At 35.6% G+C, this 24,293-nt stretch overlaps 1 protein-coding gene across 1 annotated transcript; it reads right to left on the minus strand.

Annotated features, from left to right (window-relative positions):
- Window positions 1-10,856: 10,856 nt before the first annotated feature.
- LOC109114789 (nuclear intron maturase 2, mitochondrial-like) lies at window positions 10,857-24,111 on the minus strand. The gene is given in 9 exon segments (XM_088890668.1): window positions 10,857-11,083; window positions 11,711-11,824; window positions 12,752-12,790; window positions 15,623-15,696; window positions 16,550-16,658; window positions 21,324-21,407; window positions 21,500-22,403; window positions 22,406-23,278; window positions 23,281-24,111. Coding segments are annotated over 3 exon segments (2,073 nt in total). The 5' UTR covers window positions 23,630-24,111; the 3' UTR covers window positions 10,857-11,083; window positions 11,711-11,824; window positions 12,752-12,790; window positions 15,623-15,696; window positions 16,550-16,658; window positions 21,324-21,407; window positions 21,500-21,552.
- Between the last annotated feature and the right edge of the window lie 182 nt (window positions 24,112-24,293).

Below are 24,293 nucleotides of genomic sequence, written 5' to 3' on the forward strand. Positions count from 1 at the left end.
CCTATGTGTAGGTGATCATTAATCATTTATGACATCTTGATTGTATTCAAGCTCCACACACATCATGTAAGTTAAACAGCTACAAGGAGGGGGAGAGAGCAGAGTAAATTTGCAAGTCTAGATATAATAGGCACAACCTTGTAAAGTTGTAATCGCAATCAGTGAGCACTAAAGAAATATTATCACAGCTGTCTTAAAAGTTTGCTTTTAATCTTTTGAAAGGATAAGGTGGGGGCATTTATAGGACAAATGTGTGAAAATGGATCATTTACTAAAATATCCTTTATAGTTTTATGTATTTGTTAAAATTTATCCTATAGTTTGTGTTTTATTAAAACACCCCTATAGTTTGCAACCATCCCTATATATTATAAGAAAATAATTCTCCGTTAACTTCATTTTATACTTTGGATCCAATTCAGTTGCTACACCCAAATTAAAATGTTGTTAATCAAATAACAATACTTATGAAATTTCCCCAACATTTTTTATGTCATTTGCCTTGCAATCTTGCATAAACAACTAGGCCACTGAAACAATGCTATTCTAATCTCATAAACTGGGAAAATATAAATTCGTTATGGGATACTAAAGACCCTGAGAATAATTTAATTATATTATAAAACAACTTTAACCTCCCACAAATTTCCTGTGTCAATTCCCAGTGTTTCTCACTTGACAAATATTTATATTGTGGCTCACGTTATTTCAAGTGAAAGAAAAGCGTCCTTATTTTTTTTAATTAAACCCCAAATTTTACTCCAAGTGGAGGGAGACCACCTTAAATTTTATAAATAAAAAAAAATTATAAAAGAAATTACAAGAGAGGACGTAGCCTGGCTTGCCCCAAGCCTGAATACAAATGCACTCATCACTCTGGCCCATAAATTGTGCATAAAAAGCTAACCAAGGCGATTTTAGGTAAAGATAGATAACAAATCATAAAACATCAATGCTCTAATTGAACATGGTGAAGAGCATGGTTTTCAAAACTGGACCGGACTGGATGGTCGGACCAGAAAAACTAGGAATCGGTCATGGTTCCGTTTTCTCTCAAAACTGGATTTTCTCAAAAAACATTGATTTTGTCAGCAAACCACTGAACTGGATTAACCGTTTGAACCATTTGAACGGTTTTGACCGTTTTTATTTTATTTTTAATTTTTGTTATTTTTTCTGTCAGAACAGAGACCGTTCAACCCAGTAACCAGACCCCTGACGGGTTCAATCTCTGAATCGTTTTTAAAAACCATGTTAAAGAGGAAATATAAATCATAAAAAATCAATGGTCTAATTCAATTGAAGCGCATGGGATGCTAAAGCATCAGCAACCGCGCGCATTCCCTTCCTTGAGAGTGTGTAAGAACTTAATGCTCATGGAAGTGGAATACAATAATCACATCGAGACATGGTAAAATTTTCCATGGTTCTTGGTTAGTAGAATCCAAGAGCTGGAGCAAATTTTATTGCATCCAGAATAGCCCTACATTCAGCTATCATATTGGTACCTTTACCATATAAAATTCATAGCAAAACCACAGATGTAAGAATCGATTTTTGTTTGAAATTTAGTAGTAAGCACATCAAACATATGCATCCTAGCTTTACCTTTGTGAATTGGAACCCCCAAATATTTACATGGCATTTGTTGTTTACAACAACCAGTTACAATTCCAAAGCATGAATTTTTGTTGTTTACATGATTTTTGTGGTAGCTACGAGAATCTTGAGGTAGAAAAAGATCCGATAGGTGGAGCTGGACCTGTCAATAGTGTAGCAAATGTTGTTAACGTGCCAAAGAAGATAGAACTTTGATAAGAAATTGCAAACTAGATAATAAATTCATTACAATGGCATAGATTATATCATGCTTTCAATACTTTGGTTTGTTTTATATTTATTTCATAAGTGGACTACAACTTTGTTATTAAGTTTGTAATGTGATATTATACTTTGTTATGCATTTAATAAAGTTTATGGGCCCGTTCATTTTTTGGGAAGTTATTTACCTGGGTAAATGCAATTACCTGGGTATCCAGGTAAGTGCATTTACCCATGTAAATAATGTAATTACCAATTTAGCCATAAAAATCCATTATTAAAAGTGGCATTTTTGTCCCATTCAAGTGTTAGCAATTTTCCCCCTAGGTGGGAAAGTTATTAATCCACTTAGGAGATGGGTATCGGGTAAGTGGTACTCAGGAAAATAAATTTTCCCTGGTCCCCACATATATATGAAAAATGAACATGGGATTCTTGGTCAATGGAAACCAAATCTCATTGACCAACTTTCCCCCCTCCCAAAATCCAGAAAAAGAACACCCCGTACATGTAATGTGATTTTTTTTTATGAAATATACAAATCAAGAATCTTGAACATCCAATTTGTGCATGAAAATGACTTTCATATTAGAACACCCCTTCATAGTGGTATATCGCTTATCAGTCTATGTTTTTTACCGTCAATATGCTAGATATTTCTTGTTATGAACAAGCACATGAAAATGACTTATGTTTTTTACCATCAATATGCTAGATATTTCTTGTTATGAACAAGCACATGAAAATGACTTAATAAGGGTTGACTCGTTCAATTCCCCCGATAGTGGTAGACATGTTAAGGTGCAATAATAGCCAATTGCATGAAACAGGAGCCAATTCTTAGCCAACACTGCTTGTGGGTTTTGTTGCTTCATGGCGTGTTGGGTTTTTATTTTACTTTTTATATATATTTTTTTTGTCTTCAAGTAGTCAACAATTATCTAATAACAGTCTAAAAAACACAAGACATCAATAACGTGTGGTCATTTGTTTATTAATTTTAGGTTTGAGATTTTGTAAAATTACTTTGTGTGTATAGATTTGAATCACTAGTCCAATGAGTCAATGGTATTATCTAAACATTGTTTCTCTTTCCGTATAATAGAAATCTATTACCAAGGAGCAGATTGCCAAACACCTTAGTTATTCCCCAAGAACCAAAAACGGAATTCCTATTTTGGAGCAAGAATTTCCTTAGGAATAGAAACATACAAGAACGATGCAAATCAGGGCTTAGGGGTGAGCAAATGGGTAGGTTCTATCCAAAACCAAATGGAACCCACCTCGCACTGGCCTTAAATCGACCCTAGGCCGATTTTGTTTCCAAATTCTTGGAACCGACACCCACCTAGGCCGATTTTAGGGTCTAGGGGTTTACCCTACCTGAACAGGTCTGATGAACCAACCTTAGTTGGCCTCAGCGGAACTGGCTTTGGAACCAAATTTGCCTTGAAATAAACCCAAAAATACTTTTGAGGATGTGAATAAAGATTTGCACCCAAGCAATCATTGTTACAAAGGCCATAGTCTCATTTGAACATTAAGTTATATGATTTAATCATTTGTTTTCATTTTAATATGGGAAAATTCTCAATAAGTACAGTGTACTTTGGGCCTAGTGCCAATTTGGACCCTAAACTTTAAAATGTAACAATTCAATACCTAAACTTTCAAAATGTGTCAATCCAGTATCTATCGTTAATCAATCTGTTAACCAACCACTAAGTGACATTTGAAAAGGCACAAATGCCCTTTGAGTATCATCTAATTCTCTTTACCAACCATCTCTTTATTGACGAAAATGAACAATCCCAAATCCTTGCCTCTTCTATTCAAGAAAGTTGGGGTCACGTTTTACTGGCATTCTGGTGACTCCAACTTTCTTGAACAAAAGAGGCAAACATTTGGGAGTGTTGATTTTTAACAACATTTGGATGTGGTCGATAAAGAAAATTAGATGACACTCGAAGGGCATTTGTGTCTTTTCAAATGCCACTTAATAGCTGGTTAACAGTAGGTACTAGATTAGCACGTTTTGAAAGTTCAAGTATTGAATTGTCGTGTTTTAAAGTTTGGGGACCAAAGTGGCAGTAGGCCTAAAGTATAGGGTACTAACCGGGAATTTTCCCTTTTAATATTTATATGTGTATAATAACTAATATAAAAGGTAATATTTACAAAATTTAAATTATAATGTTAAGTTTTGAACCATATATTAATATATTATGATAATCTATATATTAAATTACTCAATTTAATCAATAAAGATAATATAAGTTTTAAATTATATTATATTTATTAAAATAGTTTTTAAAGAACATGAAAAAAAAAGAACAGATTTCACTTATAGACCCTGGAACAATCAAAAACAGAATCATCCAATCTTAGAACCATAAAAAACAGAATGGACCTTCACAAGATAAGTTCTAGTTATACAAACTTGAACCAACCCCATAGGTTCTAGGTTCTTATGTTGCTTCTTCTTTGATTTTCATTGTATCTTCCTATTTTATAGGAAAAAAAAGTTGAAGCATTTCTAACTTTTAATTATCACTAGTAATTAAACATGTGCATTGCACATAATATTTTTTTTCATATTAATTACTTGAATTTTAGATATATTATAGCTAAAATAGAAATTGAAAATTAACAAAAGTAACAATTTGATTAAAAATAAACTCAAATGCTTGTAGTAAATGTGCATGCACATTGCACATGGAAATTTTAAATTTCATTAACAATTATTATTATTATTATTATTATTATTATTATTATTATTATTATTATTATTATTATTATTATTATTATTATTATTATTATTAAACTTTGTATTCCATTTCTGTCATAAATAAAAATAATGTTACTTTAACAATTATTTTTATTTAATATGATGAATATATAACATTAGAAATGTTCCCAAATGTTTTCGATAAAATTCTGTACTTTTTCATTTTTTATGTTCTATCTTTTTTAAAATATGTATTATTCAATTATGACATCATGAGTTTTTTTTAAAAGCTGGATCATTGACCCACCATCTAGATAAGAAAGTAGCTTTGCTTTCGGATCAGTTTTAAATTATATAGTTCATCCATATTTTATAAAGATTTTTTACTTATTACACCTAATTTTTTTTGACATAATTAATATATCTATTTTTTATATGTTCTTTTGTTTGACATAATTAATATATCTAGTTTGCTTTCAGGTCAAACTACTAACCCACCACCCAAAAGGGAAAATAGTTTGATTTCTAAGTTGACATTAAATTTTGTATTACATTCTATCATTTATAAAATTATTTCTTATTTATAATTCTTATTCTTGTTCAATATAATGAATTTATAATATTATAGATGTACCTAATATTTTATTTTTTTATATATATAACATTAGTAATGTGCCCAATTTTTTTCTTTTTTTTTTAATTTTTGTGATTCTTTGTATTTTCTATTTTTAAAAATTTTATAATTTAACTATGGAACCATTTCATTTCTAAGTTGATTTTAAATTTGGTATTCCATATTCATTATTAATAAAACTACTTCTTATATTTCATATTTATTTTTGTTTAGTACATATAATTAATATACAATATTAGAGATATGTCCAATTCTTTTTTATATTTTTTTTGTATTATATATTTTATTTATTTTAATTTTTATTATTTAATTATGGTATTATTTATTTACCTATTTGACCCTAAATGGTTTAATTGCTTACCCACCACGAGGAGGGAAGAAAATGGTATTGTTTTCAAATTATTTTTTTGAAATATTTATTTTTATACTATTAAAATTAATATTGTAGATTTAATTAGTAGAATTTAATGATAAGAAAAAAATAATATCTTAAATATATGATTTAATGAGATAGAAAAGGGAAAGAATTTTATTTAAATTTTACATTCTATTTCCATAATAATAAAAACATTTCTTATTTATCATACTTATTATTGGTTAATATGTGAAATATATGATGTTAAAAATGTTCCCATTTTTTTATTTTCTATATTTTTTGCATTTTATCTAATTTTGAATTTTATGATTTAATTGTAGCAACATGGATTGGTCCATTTGACCCAAAATGGTTTAATTTCTTACCATCATCTTGATAAAAATATTTTTTTCAAGTACATTTCAAAAGTATATGATTCAATGAAGGTAAATGCAAGTTAATACCTTAAATGTTGGATTTAATGAGAGGAAATTGAATGAATTGAATATTTGAAATTTACCTCTTTTTAACTCATTTAATATCAATAACCAACTATCCTATTAGCCCTCATTTTTTATCAATAAATTTAAATGTAGAAGGGTAAATTTTGTCCTTAGAAAATTTGCAGAAATATTCTTGAAGCTATTCGTCCTTTTTAAAATAATATAGATATCGGACTTTTGTTAGATTACTGTTGTTGCTTCCTTTTCTTGGAGAAGAGATTCACCAAAACCAAAATCAACTTTACAAATAACGTTAAGACCAGGCAGTTAAAATTTCCAATTAAGTAGATGTTTTTCGGGATGACAATATTAGAAGAAATGAAGGGTTACATCATCGTGACGGGGCCATTGGGGTTGGGCCAACACAACATGGCTCGAGGTGATGTCTCACGATCACGATTTCGACCGGTAAGAAGGCATGCCGCACAAAGCGAATCTGAAACACATCTTGTAAAATGGCCATGGCCCACCATAACGCCACCATTAAGCGCATTGAAGGTGAGTGACGCAAGTCCGAATCCTCTATAGTTCTCTCCACTCTTAGTATTTGGCCTATCACGGCACACCACGTCAGCTCCATACAGCAGTGAGCAGGGGTACATATTTGGTACAAGCACAATATTTGTATATGGACACGTGGCCAACATGCAAAATTTTTATAATTTGAAAATTTGTCTAAAACTCACCATGAGTTTTCAGCATTTCTCTTAAACTCACCACAACTTTTTGAAACATCTAAAACTCATCATGTCAGCAAGTTTTTATTTTCTAAAACTCACCTTCCGTTGGTGCACCGTTAAATAACATTTTTATGACCAAATCACCCCTAAATGGTGAGTTGGAGGAAAAGGGTCTTTTTCATTTTTCAATTTTCATTTTTTAAACATTTCTAGTGTTTTGTTATAATTTCTAATGTTTTTTTATTATTTCTATTTTTTACATTTTTCTATTTTCTAACATCTATAAAATTTCCTGTATTTTTTGTTATTTATTTGCAATTTCCGTGCTTTTCTATACTTTTTGGTGTTTTTCCCACCACTTTTATTTTCTAATTTTGTTTTCAATTTCTATAGTTTCTATAATTTGAAAATAATTTTTTATTTTGTGTGCAATTTCTATAATTTTTTATATTTGAAAACATTTTTTGAATTTTTTCCTTTTTTTCATGTCTAAATATTAAAATACAGGTATATAATTTATATTTTTCTATGAAGGCTAAAATGGTAATATATTAACAGCCGTTAGTCTCTTTAACGTCAAGTTAGTGACATGGTGAGTTTTAGAGGTTTTGAAAAGATGGGGTGAGTTTAAGAGAAATCTGAAAACTCATGGTGAGTTTTTGACAATTTCCCTATAATTTATACTTCTGCACAACCAATTTGCGTGGTTCTTGACCCGCTCGATATTGGTCCGGGGTCAATGGGTTTGGGTTGGACCAAATATAGAGTTAGACATTTTAGTGATTGGACCAAATCGTGATGGCTGGTCCTAACTCCTACCTACAACCAAGCCCGAATTCAGGTCTGTGGCGATATTCTAACCAGCGGTGCTGTAAATAACCTCGTGCTTCTGTCCTGGTCCAAACGATACCACCGTTACTTGCACGCCCGCCATTTCGAACCAAAGTTTTCATCTCTCCATTGTAACAGATCCAACGTCGAGGACCCTGAACTACTTTTACAATGAATTAGCAAAGGGAAAGCTCGAGTCCTGCTCGACAGAATGCCTCGAATCGAAGAGGCAGCTGTAGTGCTCACAAGTTATCATCTTGGTTCACTAGATGTCTGTGCTCACAAAGTATGCCAGAGATGGCTTTGTCGACAAAGCTCGAGCTCATGCTAGAAAGGAACCTCGTCACATATAATGCAATGCTCTCTGCCTATGTGCAATCGGGAAGGATTAGGGATGCCTCTCGGTTCTTTGATGGGATGCCTGAAAGGAACGTTGTGCCTTGGACTTCTATGCTATGTGGGTTCACAAATGCTGGGAAAATTGAAGAAGAGAAAATATTTATTGGTCAGAAATATGTCACTAAGAATCGGCTATCAAACACTATGCAGTATTGGTAAAATTGTCCGCCACTATTTAATAAGAAAACAGGTATCTGCTATAAACCTCGACAAATGATAACATTAAGGTCATTAAAATCAAGACATCCATATCATCTTGGTTTTGACAAAAACATTTTCATGCAGTTAGCTAAGGGAGGATGCAGGGGTTTGGAATACAAGAGAAAAATATATTTTATATAGAAGATGAATCTCGGATTGATGTTTTCTCCAAAAGATAGACTTAAAAATTATATCAAATTCCAAAACGCACTATTGCAGTGCATTCAACAAAAATGTTAAACCCTGCTTTCAATAAGCATGTGTGCAATTGAGTCCTGGGGTATTGGAGATACCAAAAGTAAACTATGTTGATAACTACTTGAATTCTGTCCACATGTTTTGCGCATTATCCTATTGGATCCTTGTAGTAAATAAACCACAAAAATAAATTCTGAAAATACATGTTTAAAATAAAATACGAAGAAGACTCCAACAAATGTAACTCCATCTTATGTATCTAACATATCCCCATTAACCACTCTGGCTCATACCATAAACACAAGTACAGTTATACTTACCAAGTTATCAGATCCCTGCAAATGAAAGTACATTGAAGAGTCGAAGCCAAACGAATAACAACTGTCACATCTTCACTTTTGTACAACTAGATATCGTATTTAGAGAACAGATCCAAAGAAAAGTATACAAGCCCATCCTCGAAAATAGGTCTATGCAGCTACCGAAAAATATTAACTGAAGTCCAACCCAAGCACCAAAATCAAAATGAATAAAAAAAAGGATCCAATTGGCGATTTGTATGACCTATTTAGGACTCCCGCTAGGGGCAAATCCTAAGGAGAGTAACTTTTGGTGCCCGGTTGTAGAGAAGTTTGAAAAGAGTTTGGCTTCGTGAAAGAAGAATTACATCTCTTTGGGAGGTAGAATTACCCTAATTAGAGCCACCCTTGCTACCAGCCTACTTCTTGTCGGTCTTTAGGATTCCTTCTAAGGAAGCCAAGAAGCTAGAAAAATTAATGAGGGATTCCTTTGGGAACCAGGAGAGTGTAGGAAGGACCATCTGGTCAAATGGGAAGTGGTGTGTAGGAGTAAAGAGGAGGGAGATTTGGGAATAGGGAATAGTTTTGCAAAAGAACACAGCATTATTAGGGAAGAGCGAGACTGTGGCACAAGGTGGTGGGAAGTATTCATGGTCAATATGGGATGCTAGAGTATCTCGGTGAGCAACGTTGGCAACACCATTGGAAGGCAATTCATAGTATTCTTCCTCAATTCCTTAACTTGTCAGGTATGATGTGTGTGGTGGTAATTTGGTTCGTTTTTGGGAAGATCCTTGGGTCAGAGAAGCTCCTTTGAAGGACATTTTTCCATCCTTGTATATGGTTCTCTGATTACAAAAAGAACCTGTTCCAAAACTCTTTTCCCCTTTAGAAACTCCTATGGCACCAATTTGGGATTTTGGGTTCCGTAGAGGGTTAAGGGATGAGGAGATTAAGAGTCTAATTCAACTTTTGAGTATGCTTGATAAAGTTTGTTTGGATCCCTCTGAACTACACAAAAGGATCTGGACTTCTCAGCCCTCCGGTATTTTCTCTTGTGCTTCCTTTTTAAATCTCTTTGCCAGTCTTCTTCACAACAGAATTTTCCCGTTAAGGAAGTTTGGTGTAGGCCTATTCCCCCTAAGGTTTCGGTATTTTGTTGGGAAGTGTTCTACGTGAAAGTAAACACCTTGGATAATCTACAAAAGAGAAAACCTTTTCTTTGTCTCTCTCCTAACTGGTGCATTCTTTGCAGGTCTCATGGTGAGGACTATTGTCATGTACTAATTTCTTGTTCAGTTACTGCAAAATTGTGGGATTGGCTTTTCTCGATTTTCGGGTGCAGGTGGAATAGGCCAGCAACATCAAAGAGGAAGAATGATGTGGAGATGTGCAAGAGTAGCTCTGATATGGACAGTGTGGGAAGAAAGGAACGCAAGGATTTTCCAAGAGAAAAAGATAATTCTACAAGAACTGAAGGAGTGTGTCCTGTATAGGACTATCTTGTGGCTGAAATCTTTGGATCTCTTTCATCAATTTTCCTTTGATGATCTTTGGAGGAGTTGGGTGGCAGTGACAAGCTCCTCATCCCTTAAGAAGAGGATGTGTTTGAATTGGGCACTCCCCCTGAAGGCTTTATGAAACTAAATTTTGATGGTAGTAGCCAAGGCAATTCAGGTCCCTTTGGGATGAGAGGAATTATAAGGAACCAAAGAGGAAATGTGGTTCTATTATACTCAGGCCCCTGCCCTTCAAGGGGTGCAGTTTGCAATATAGCTAGGAGTAAGGCTGCAATCGAATCGAGCTCTAATAGAATAGTTTGGGCTCGATTCGAGTTCGAACCTTGGGGTAAGCTCAATTAGTTATTCGAGCTCGAGTTTGGCCAATAAAAAGTTTGGCTCGAAAGCTTGCAAGCTTGGCTCAATTAACACATATATACATACGTATGTGTATATTATAGAATATAAAATTATATCTTATACTATATTATAAAAATATATTAAATATAAGAATATACTATATATTGTAAAAAATATCATATATATGTATATATACATATATATTTTAGAGCTTTCGAGCTGAACTCAAGCTCATTGAATATATAGTCAAACCGAGCTCGAGCCAAAAAATATAGTTTGAATCGAACTCGAGCTCGAAATATGATTCCCACTTCCAATTGATATATAGATCTTGAGTCCAATTAATAATAATAATAATAATAGTTCCGCCCTGGCTTTACTAGGTAGAGGAAGTGAATGATCATGTCACGTTACAAAATTAAAAAAAAAAAAAAAACTACAAAGATGAAAAGTATGGAAAGATATCAATCCCAAACACAACCATTAATTCTTCACCCAGCGAAACAAATTCAGGGGTAAACATGTGGCACTGTGAAGCCCAACAGTCTTGATTTGGCCCATCATAGTTTTGCCAGCTGTCATAGTGGTCAATGGAACCATCATGTGAGACCAAAGTCTTAATTGATTGATGAATTAATATTATGTGGATAATGTGCAATTTTCTACACACGAGAATCAAGACATCAGTTCAATAAACTGAATTAGAAAGAGTATCTTTACTTGTCAAGGAAACGTTCAACCTAAAAAATTAAGCTGTTAGGTGAGGTCCATAAATAGATTTTTATTCTTTAATATGCTCCCTCATGCAAAAGCCCATTGGACTTGAAGCACTGACAAGCACAGGCCCGCCCATACCTTGTGCTGAAATTTAATTAATTATAATGGGGGCAGTGAGGATCAAACACTAGACCACTTGGTGAAAGTAGAAACAGGCTTCGATACTATGTCAAGGAACCACTCAACCTAAAAGCTTAAGCTGTTAGGTGAAACAGACTCCGATAATGTTGCGCTTCCTTTTTTTTCTTTTTGCTAACCATGTCTTTCTCAGGATAATGTATAAAATTTTTCCGCACAAATACTTAAAAATTTGCTAGTTATAATGCAGTCTAATTTTTATCTACCCCAAAGCACATAAATAGCTTTTGAAGTAACAAAATAGAAGCACAACAAAATAGACCATAACATTTTAGAACTGTAGTTACCTCCGGCTTCCCTTTTGAAAGAATACGGACTAGGGATGATTTTCCCACATTAGGATCTCCAACTAGACACAATGTCAGTGTTTCCAGGTCAACTATTGGCATCACACGCAACGTCTGCAAACCATACCAAATCTGTCCTTCAGAGAGGGGGAGAGGAGGAACTTGAATCTAACAAATAAAATGCACCTGAAAATAAGATTTTCTTAAGAAAATAGGAGTTAGAACTGGAAACAGAATCAGGACATGTTTGTCATTTGTCAGAGCATTGCCTAGGCACTGAGGTACTCTGAGATGCTAGGAGAGTCGCACCCAAACAAATAGCAAACAGGTGCTCAGAACAATAACTTGGGCAGTTGCCTAGATGCCAAAGTCAATTAAGTGACCTTGACATGTATCCTTGTCGAAGAGACAAGTGCTCACAACATAAGAGACATATAAGCATCATTTATAGAAACAGGACTCACAGTGCATGACATCTTTTGTTTTCCCTTCTCAAAAGATCCAAGTTTTATAAGGCCCTTGGCAATGTTTAACAAATCATCCACAGCCTTCCCTTCAAGTTTAAAAACCTCTTCCAGTTTCTTCATACCCTTCAGGCCTCGTTCGCTTTTCGGTAAGTTACTTACCCGGATAAATGCAATTGCCTGGGTAAGTTTTTCCTGGGAAACACTTACCCAGGTAAGTGTATTTACCCATGTTCTTTTATTTCCCAAGTAGAAAAGGAAATGACCATTTTAACCATAAAAACTCATTATTAAAAGGGGCATTTTTGTCCCATTCAAGTGTTGGAACTTTCCCCCCAAGTGGGAAAGTTATTTACCCACCTAGCATGAAAATAAATTTTCCCTAGTTCCCACATTAATCTGAAAAAAGAACATGGGATTCTTGGTCAATGGAAACCAAAATCCCATTGACCAACTTTTCCCCCTCTCAAAATCCAAAAAAAGAACACCCCCTCAGAGTAAATGGAACAAAGTGATTTAGGAAAGAAAATACTTTACATGGATAGAGGGGGTATTCTACATGCAAAAAAATACCAACCTCACTGAGTCTCTCCTCTGCTTCAAGCTTTGATAAGGACTGGCAACATTTAATAGGCAACTTTAGTAAAACTTTTCTTTTTGAATACTACAAGTAATGAATTAACATCATATACACTCTTCTTCTATTATTATTTCTAGAAAAAGATGGAAACTTAAGGCCAAACTGCCAAATTGACATAAGAGCCCTCCTCAATAGTGGGGAAAAAACATTCAATCATATAGCATATATTCAAAAGTTGATGGTTCTTTTGATATTTAATCAATATACAAGAAGTAAGAAGCATAAATGAATAACCCAAGTGGTAAGGCAACTTCTCATAAATATAATTTTGTTTTCCAATACATGTTAATCATTTAGTGTCCTCAAAGGGTTGCCAATCACCCAAAAAGAAGATAGAAAACAATAAATTCAAAGATACCAAAATCCAACACCCAACAACACACCAAAGATAGAAATTTGAAGGCATTAACCATCTCCTTATAAGAAAAGAAAGCTAACTTGAAGCCACCTTCAACCTCAATTCCTCAACCATAAGATTCATTATTCCAAAATCAGTTTTTTGATCGGTAACAATAAAAAAAAATTATAAAGATATAGAACAGAACATACAAATTTATAATATAAAGTAGATGAGCATACACCATCTACCCCAGCATCTCCTACATTAGGTTCCCCTTGGTACCTCCCCCCAAAATAAAGCAGCCCTATTCACCCTTTGTCTGGCTAGAGCATCAACCACACCATCTACCCCAGCATCTCCTCTCTCTAGTCACCACCGCCAGCCAATCTTAAAACTGTGGTGATGTGTGCATACAGCATACATGCACATTTATAGATATACGTACAAAACAAGCCTGTTTTCAATACTAAGAATTTATTTTTAAATTTTAATATTGAACAGTATTTTTGTAGTGATATATACTATTACTTAAATACCTATCTTTCACATACATGCAAATGTAACTAACATATTTTATGCATGCATGTTTGTACAGGTTTAGGCAAGCCCACAAGCTGGTGGCCTGACCTGAGTTGCAGTCCTATTTGAAACTGCAGTCCAAGAAAACTATCATCCTCTTTATTTGTTTATCACTTTATAAATTGCACAGCTTTTCACCTCAAAAAATGCTGTAGCTGTATTCTTTTCATAGGCACCAATATACTATAAATATCAATAAATTCTCTCCTCTTGCTAAAGTCCTCTGTAGCCAGGTCTAAACTAGGGAACCAAACCCTCAGAATTGCACATTATTTACCAAAGAGACCTAATGAAGTGAAACTGCAATTTCAATGAAAAAGGACAGGGATTTATTAGGTAGACCACTTCTTAAGTTGTAAATGCCTACAACACATTCGCACTTTATCATCCCTCTTCATGAAATTATATTACGAATTCTCAAAATGTTATTAAGACTTGCTGTCCACATGAAAAAAAAAAGGTAATAGAATGATTTAAGAGAACTAGATCTGCTTTCGTGGTACTCTTCAATCAGATATATGATAACCAAGGATTTTTCCAAACTCAATCTCAGCAATTTCTCCACCTAACTTGGAATCTCTTTGAAGCACATTTTCTTCTCTTCCAAACTAGTGTGTTTTTTTTTTATGAATGAGTGGTATTTTATTGAGTAGAGATAGAAAAAGTACAAGCATGAAGCCCCCTAAGAGGAGGCACGAGGTGTTACCTCACTAGTGTTAACAATAGGGACACTATCATAAAAGTGTCTATTCTTAAGGAAAGGACAGTCTTTATTCTAGAAACGTGTAGAAGACAAATCTTTTGATATGGATAAAGCCCTGCCTCTCATAGTACATGATGCATGGGAAAGATAGGAAGTTGTTCAATCTCCACATTGTTCATTATAGTGGAAAAAGAAGCTATTGATTTTTCTTCTATTTTTCAACTTGTCCTTTCTTCTATCTTCTTCTAACATCTTCAACTTGATATTCCAACAGTATTTCAGATCCTTCTGTTCAACAATGATCCTAACCTTTGCAAGAAATGATTTTATGAGGTACATCGGACCAGAAAAAGTAAGACTTTAATAACAAATTTTCTAGCATGTTTAATTTCATGGTTCAATTTCCTCTTGGTTAATTGCTTAGTGCAAGGAAGCTAGCAACCATTTCTTTTGCTCCAACTTAATGATTTTTGGATCCTTTGTCCAGGTTCCAGTAGCTTGAAATTGATTTGCCAATAGCGGAAAGGCCATCCTTCTGTTAAAGCATTATCATATCTCTGCAAATTGTTCTTGTTAATTACTTATGAGGCAGCAGTCAAATAAAAAGTAGAATTTCAACAGAAAACTCTCTAGCAACTCCAGCTTCAATTAATGCTTGCATGTTTGCATTCATTCAGCATTAGTCATCTGTTTTGGGGTTAGAAGACAAGATTAGAACAAGTCTTGAGATTTCTTATGAGTTTAAGTTTGGGTAACATTGTTGTAAAGTGGATTCTAAAAATGCTGCCCCAACTACACCTCCGCTTCCATTTTGGGAAACTGAAATAAACCATGATAGACAATGCAAATCCATCCACAAATCAACTATTATGAGACCTACTAATCTTGTTTAATACCTACATCATTCAAACAAGACACCCTACAAATCTAAAGGACAGAATAATACAAAAAGCAGACTGCATGGATGCATGACCAACGCATTGGCAAACTTTTAAGATACCAAACAGAGGCAACAAAATTAGTTCTTCATGGCAAGAGATTGGGATAAAATTCCATACAGTTAAAAAGCATCTTCTCCAAGCTAAGCACTGCATCTAAAATAAGTCACTGATCTACAATTAAGATGTCAAAAAGACAACATAATGTGATGAAATAGCATCCAGCTTTAGGCTAACAGAATTCCAACCTTAGCACAAGAGAGGCATGTTCCTTTCCAACAGATTGTATCTTCTTCCTCAGAGCATCTACCCTACCCAAAACCTGTCAAACCATAAGCAATCACAACATTATTGCATGGTAGTGGAATCTACTAACTAAACTGCCTACAAATGTAGTAAATGGTTATGATTCAATAAGGGACAACTTACACAAGGGGCAGAACCAATGAATTTGCATCATATGCAACTTAATGACAAGATGGAGGGACAAAGATGTAAACAGATTACAGTCTGAGGTGCACCTCTCATATGGGGACACCTCATTCAATGAAAATCCACTGTAAAAATATAAGTGGGAAACAGGCACACTATATCTCCTCCATGAAACTGAAACCAAGACACTTTCACTTGCAAGAGACAAAATTAATCAAGGTATCAAATATGTGATAAGTGTCCTTGAGATGTAAAAATGTGGTATGTGCATGTATATATAAATTTATATACTTAACATATATACATTATTTTCACTGCAGTTCAGAATTTTTTCTGAGTGACTAGGCTCCACAGTTAGTGCAGTATGAGCTATGTGAAAAAAAAAAAAATGTGATATGTGCATGTATGTGCTTGAATAGTTAGAAAGTTGGGGAAACAAAACAAACTAGCTACTTCATTTCTGAATACTAAAGTAACTAAACATCCTCAAAGAATTTAAATGTTATGCAATAAAAAAGAGCATCTTTGACAAGTCAGCGCACATTGAATCCTGTTTAGAAATTGAAGCTGCATTTCTGGGTAGCACCTTGCTTAGTTGCAAAACATAGCACATTACCCACAGAAACTATAAAGCTCGGTACAGGAAAAAACTTTTTTTAGGCAGAAACAGAATCCATGCAATTATGAAATTAAAAAAAAAAAAAAAACAAAACGTTAACAACAATCATGATTGGAGGAAATACCTGTGCATGGCTTCTTGTTTAGTTTGGATAATGGGAACATAGCTTCCATTTGCAATTTCACATGCAATGGTCTGCATTTCCCTTCTAAGGAGCAGTCTGATAGATATTTCTATTCCAGCCATCAAAAATGAACCAGCATTGTCCATGAAAATTATCAGAACAAAGAAGTTAGTAAGCATGAGAGAAAATCCACCAGGTTAAGATTACTTGTCAGTGTCGTTAACAAAACCAGATAATACCAAAACTGAAAAAAGTTAAGAGGGGAGAAAGAGATAGATACTTACGAGTGCAGGACCAAAAAATGAATAGGATCCCATCAAAAAAAAACAAAAATATATTTAAGACGAAAAGAAGAGCTACATCTGAGTGGTCCATCAAACGAATGGAGGGGCTTGAAGGAAGAAATGGACCAATTTGGCAAGGGGAAAATATATTACGTGAGTTGGTTTGGACAGCTGTCTCTCGGAAGATTTGCTCTGTTGGGGTTGTGGGTTTGATTTTTGTGGTGTCATCTTTCTTTTCCAACGTAATTAGTACTTTAGCTTTGCCTCTTGTTCTCATTGCTGCTGTGATAGTTTTCCATGACAAGATGGATGGGGTGAAGGTGGTGGCCATGTTGTTGGCAATCTAGGGCTTTTCTTCTTATTTAGTTATTTGTATCAGCATTGTATTGATGATTCTAAGCTGAAGGCAAAACAAACTAACATCAATGAGATAACTGACGAGTCTATGGAGAGAGAGAGAGAGAGAGAGAGATGCTTCAGTGTTTATTTTTTTTCTTTTTTTATTACAGTGAGAAATTAGAAGAAAATGCACAAAGCAGGGCCTCCCAAGGAGAAACTGTTTGGTGATTCTATTTAAAAAGATCATGTTTATCTATTTAAATACATATAGCTAACACTCTTTGTAGCGACTTACCTGAGGAGAAATGAAAAAATAAAGATTGTGTTAGGACATGGGTAGTTTTCCCTTAAGGCTCAATTTAGATACAAATACAAATATGTACAGTATAAATACATACAAAATAATACAAAATACAAGGTTTTGCACTCTACATAGAAAATACAGAGAACCAAGAATTGGGACGGCCTAAAGATGGAATTAGTTGAGGCATAAAGGTACAAGAGCCCAACTATAAGTATGCCAAGGAACAGATAGACTACAACAATAGTAACAATAGAAGGCTGTGCAGAGTTGGTAGAAGTTGTGGAAGGATAATGGGAGGAGGATTAGAAATGATGCAGTTTGGACAAGTGTGGCCATCCATTTACTATTTCCACCTTGGTCATAGTAGAACCTTCCTAGAAGAATGATGGCAGATTGGCCAATCAGAAGAAAGGCAGTGTTTAGTGCCACTAAGAGCCACCAATGCCAATTCTTCGGTTTGAGGGATGGTTGATTGATAGCAATTCCATCTTTAGGCAGTCCCAATTCTTGGTTCTCTGTAGTAGAAACAGTATAGAATGAAAAGAAATTAGTTTATTCCCCCATGTCTCCATTTGTTTCATTATAAAATAGCTAAAAGAACTTCATTGTGAAGTATTCAGCTTTATTTCTACACCTTTTACAGTGCAAACCAAGTTTTCACCCATATGACACTGAAACAAGTGCAGCCAAATATTTCTATAAAAGAAGATTTTAGCAATATAAACTACACAATTCCAAAATGGTTCTCAGAGGGGAGAAAGAACACAACAGTTTGAAGCATGGTTGTATGTCATTCAACCTTTCAACCACATATCCTCTTTAAGTTACAATAGGAGAATTTTAAAAAATACAAATTAATAAAATTGAAACAAAGCAGTAACTCAATTCCTTAGGGTATGCACCAAATAAAATTGTAGCACAAGGAAGAATATTTTTTTATCATCAAGAAGAACATGTATAGATTTGTGTATTTGTGATTAAGCATGGGTGATTCATATGAACCACTTACTTTGAGCCACAATATGTGTATTTTGCGCAAGAAATCCTGTAGTACAAGGGAAGTTGAATACAAAAAGAACATCGAATGGAATATTTAAGTATATATTAGAAAATGCTGAATGCCCATGTTGCCCCGACATCTTTTGAATTTCAGATAGCAATCTTCGGCTTTCTTCTTCCCACTGCACTTGTGTAACGAGGATAACGACCAGAGGAAACTGTTTGGGCTGATCAACAACTATTGTATATGACATCCTAATGCATGAGTGTATTAGCTCATTATGTTTTTCGCCTAAAGAATCCTGTAAAGACATGAAAAGTTTGTAAGATCTCTATTTTTTCGTATATATTTTTATGACTAATGATTGGGCCATGCATACTTGTGAGAGAATGGCCTTTGTTTCAGAAACAGGTCTACCAAGCAAGAATAAATCTTGTTTATCAAATACTATGAAGAGCCTTGATGCAGCTCTATCCTCAAATTTAATTGACAATTTGTACCTAGAGAAGCATGTTATAGGTCATCCACACTGATAATAATATGAATGGATGTGTAAAGCAAAGACATTACCTAGGTGTAGTAGATGAGACTTTTATGTTACAACTGGTACAAGCAAAAGTGTTTTCAAATGCTACAACTTTCTTTTTTGGAAATTGGACATGCCTCATACCATAATCCTTGGTCAATATCAAGATATGTAACACAGCCAATGATACGGTGGGCGTTGTAACACAGCCACATCCCATACGTACAAGTATGGGAGTTGTTCCTAATGTGTGGCAGGAACATGCTGTGAAGTTGGTGTGAGGAGCAGATCCGGACTCATACACCAATACATCAATACTTTTTTTGATAAATGAAGAATTTATTAGAAGAAGAAATCAAGAGCAACTATTATAGAAGACACTTGGAGAGGCACAAGCTGCGACCTCTCCAACCCATCAAACACTAAAAAGGATTACAGCTGAGCCCAATACAAATGTTCCCCCGTTGCCCCTTGCTTGGCTAAGCAGTCAGCCATAGAATTCGCAGATCTCCCTACCCATTGTATTCTAACATACAAGTTTCTCGTCAAGCATTTGAATCTTCTAAGTTCATTTCTGAAGCACCAAACTGCAGTCTCTGGATTCTGTAACCACCCCACAACCACCTTAGAATCACCTTCTATAAGTAGTTGCTCCACTCCTATCTGTACAGCAAGCTGTACCCCTTGTACTGCAGCTAATAGTTCTGCCCTCGTGGAGTCCCCCTCACCTAATGGGCCTAAAAATAGAAGAGCCACAGAGCCACTTTCATTCCTTATAACCAAGTATAACAGTATAGGAAATTAGCAAATGGCTGTAATCCTCACCATGGGATATGCATGGGATCTTAAACTTTAAAACTATAGAGTTTGAAGTCAAAAAGTTACAAGAATACCTTTTATATATGCAAGGTATCATGACCCAGCGGGGCAGGTCAGCCAAAACCAGAACCCGACCCGGGTTGAAGAATCAAAACCTTAAGCCAACCTTAAAGCCAAATAGTTTGACCCTAACCCAACCCTATAGGGTCGGGTCAAGCTGGGTTTACCACTTAACCCGACCCATTGACATCCCTAGTGTTGAACCTTTGTGAAGACTCATCGTAACTGTAAAATCTGAAGTCTCTCCCATTGATGTTCTAACTATAGTTGTCAAGGTGTTGCCTAGGCACCCGCCTACACATCACCTAAGCGACTTGGTGCCCTTCGCTAGGCGCCTCGCCCAAACAACTTAATTTATAGCAACTAGGCAACAAAAACGACAAGGTGGGTGCCTTATAGGCTTATACAATATCATTTATATTGTTGCGTCTTATTAATATGTGTCAATACATTTTATTAGAGAAGTTATTCCCCCCACACACACACACACACTCATTCTTCAATCAAATAAAATAGAAATTTCATCTCTATTTTTTTCTATTTTACCTTCCATCTTGAATATTTATCATATAAAGTTAATAGCTTTCTTTAGCTACTAATTCATATGAAATTGCTCTATTAAATACATATTATAGTAGTATTATTTTTGAAAATAATGAAATTAATATATGTAAAAGATTTTTTTAGATATGATGATTTGCCACGTTTTTAGAAGAAATTTAATACCAAGGAACTAACCAATTATTTTTTTATAATATAAAATTCTTATTGCCTAGGCATCACAGTCATTAGTCATCACATAAGCAACTAGGCACCCCAATGTCGCCCAAAATCACCTAATCGCCTTGAATACTATGGTTATAAAATTGGTTGTTGCCCCCTCATACAAATGCTTAATTAGGACTATATACCTATTTTGAACCCCTTTCTTTTCCAAGACCCACCATATGATCTCTCTAAGAACTCTATCATAAGCCATTTTCTAGATCGATGAACACCATATGAAGATCTTTCTTCTTCTCTATGAACTTTTCTATCAATCGTGTCAAAAGAAATACTAATAACAACTCAGCTTAAATTCAAAGAACACTCATTTTACCTAATCTACAATCTACATGTAAAATGCTTGAGATCTAGAAAAATATTATAGGACTAGAAAGAATTAACATGCAGAGACACCATAGAGGATTTACATCAGCATTTATAAGTTTCAAAAGCATAAATTACAAGAAGCATTGCAAAATAAAGGTAAACCTGAATATATGCAAGTAGAAACCCAACCAAAGAAAACTTTGCAAGAAAAGAACAAGAGTGAAAACTTCATTAGAGATGGCATGGTAAAATAATAAACAACTAGCATTTGAAACAAATATCATGGAACCCACCATAATTCTACAACTTGAATGATATATCTTAAAATTTTACAAGCCATTTCCTTATACCTGTTGGGTAGATTCAAGAGTGATGCAATCTTTTCATTGTAGAGACAATGTCTGTCATTCTTTTGTTGACCTGTGCAGATTCATCTACAAAACATTGCTGATCGTTTCAAGCACAGAAAACAAATTTGACTTCTTAAATATGTGCAGCCCAATATCTTTCTTCACTGGCCTCTTACCTCATCCTACCACTTAAGCTCTCAGTCGAGGCCAACAACACCTCTTCAGTTCTCTAAACATTGTTGTCACCACTTTCAGTCACAGGAAGTGGCTCTACCATGATAGCATTCCTTTTGTAGTTCCATACAAGCATTGATATGTAATCCTGTGGTGAAATAAGACCTTGATCTCTAAGGCAACCCCTTAGCTCCTCCAGAGTCTTTGGTTCCTCGAGCCTTATACATTCAAGCAAAACTTTCTCATGCTCAGGCCTCCAACCACTTGGAAAAAGGGTGTAATCGGTCTCAAGCACAAGAGACATACGGGTGTATTGAAGGCCATCAATGGAGTCTACGAGACCCATCCTTAGTAGATTATAGTATTCTGGGGACTGACCTTTTTTCTCCTTCAATGGGTGGCTGAGATTTTGTGATGCAATCTTGTACACCTTTGCTCGTGAACGCAATTTATATTTTGCAGCATATAGTTTTGCCAATGACCCCCTTATGATGTAAGAGCAGAAGTTCACAACCTTCTTACAATTGTCTGCATATCTATACCATTCCACCATTGTTGAAAGGAACTTGTTCATTTGTGCATTTGTGTGAGCTTGTGTGGCATGAAACATTCTGAAACAAGGTTGTGGGTCAGGATCCCTATCCCCCTTCAAAAACCCTAACTTTCTAAATTGCTTAATGCATTGCTTCAAGCCTGCTGTTACTGAGAGAAGGGTCCCCACACCCTTCTCACTGATAATCTTTCCACCAGTGGCAGTGTATCGAAGTGTTGGATACACAACACGCCTGCACAAAACATGGTCAAGAAACATAACACCCTTAGTTATGTGTTCAATAGGTAGGCTCTCATTGTCAAGCTTCAGGAGATACTTCTGGTCACAAAACTCAATCAATTGCTTCCTCAAAGTGCTGCATCTGCCCTTGGGCCTCGCACCCCAATCAAAATGTGTCCCCCATAACGGATGTAATCCACCTTCCTAATCTTATCAAGCCCACTTGTAGGGACAAACTCAGGCCATGATGTATTATTACCTTGTTCCACTTCCCCATCTTGACTATTCCATATCACATCATTCTTTGATGGACGATAGAACTCCTTGATTTTACCCTCCACCCAATGGTCTAATTCATCCAAACATATATTTGCCAGAAGGGGACTAAGAATTCCACAGTGTCCCCAAGAGGGCAACTTCCCTGCCTCCTCTGGAGCAAAACCAAAGAAAGTCTCTAACCAGTAAGGATCAGGCTTTGGCTCATCTTCTGCTAACACCCTCTTCTTCTGATACTTTCTCTTCTTCTTCTTCTTTTTCTCACCTTCATCAACTCGACTTGTTATCACTGGTGTAACAAGCGCCGACTTAATTAAATCAATCACCTTCTTGTCTCTAACATCTCTCACAAGAGCACTAATCACCATCCCCACTTCTAAACCATCTAATATTGTGCTCAAGTCTCCTTTGATGTACCAGAGATAACCTGCAAAACTCCGCCTGATAATACGTAAAACAGTGGGGGCATTCCTGCCTGGCCTGAATGCAAATGACTTCTGTGAGAATCGAGCCTCATAAATGGGCTCCAATATCATCAACAGAACTTCTTGCACAATTTTATCTTGGAAAGAGGTTGGCTGAGTGGTAGTTAGAATGGCCCTGATTTTCCGCTTTGATAGAGATTCAAGATCAGTTTTATCCTTTGGAGATCGAATGAAGAAATCCAACCTGGCTCCCCATTTAAACCTGGCATCTAGAACGGCATTCCTAAGTGCTAACAAATCTTCCAATCCGATTTCTGTATCGCACTTCGTGGCATGTAGGAACCCGTTTCATCAGCACAGACTTTCTGGTAAGCCAAAACCCACAATTCAAAACGCCGAAGGTAGAACGTGAGATTGGTTACAGTCTTACCAGGTTCCCGGAAACTCTCTATCCACATCTCCGAGCAGACTGCAACCCCGTCCTCCTTCATTAAGGTGTACGGATCATCTGGGTCAGGCATTCGCCGCTGCATGGCCACAACCGATAGAAATCTAAAACACGCAACGCCATTAGTAGTAAGGGGATTCCTGCGTCTCGACAAGGAGGTTCTGCTGGTTATGAAACCAGTGGATTTAATGAGGAACCTTCGACCGAACATAGCCAGGGCTTGGTGTATGGAGTGTGGAAGGGTTTACGAGTTCATGCCATTATTAGGTAAGACTGGAGTGAACCGTTCAAGTAAAAACGATACACTAAAGAGATTGTTTCAATAAAACGAAGCAGAAAACTGAGATTACTGGAATTGAGTTCTTGCTTTGTTTGAAGCAAACTCATTACCATCCGAATGGAGACTCTGCAATCAAAGCCATAAACTTTTTCGCCTAAAAAGGTCAGACTCCAACTTGGTAGAATCCTTCGAACTCCGACCGTATTGCTTGCAAGCTACTGTAACCTCTTTTACTTTCTTTTATTCCTTCTGTAACCTCTCTGTTTCGACTCTTCAGCCAACTTCCAGCGCTATACTGTTAGAGAACTTTCCAGTGGCAAAGCAAGAGAGAAGGGTGACATGTTCCCGTCGATTGGGATCTGCTTCTCACAGAATGCACCTCACAGCCCCATCCAACAGTATGTTGGGAATTCCCGTGAGGTGCGATTTTTGAGGAGCTCGTTCCCGTCTCGCCCTTGATGTTCTTTCTATTTCTAGGGTAAATTAGGGATAAACGGGTCGGATGAAATTAGACCTGTTCATGGGCCGGGTTGGACCGGGTTCGGGCTGGGCTTTTACTTGTCACTAATGAAAATATATTAGGCCCGAGCCCGAG

The sequence above is a fragment of the Nelumbo nucifera genome, chromosome 6 (assembly GCF_055504915.1).
Source record: "Nelumbo nucifera cultivar China Antique chromosome 6, China Antique-T2T, whole genome shotgun sequence".
Classification (NCBI taxonomy): Eukaryota; Viridiplantae; Streptophyta; class Magnoliopsida; order Proteales; family Nelumbonaceae; genus Nelumbo; species Nelumbo nucifera.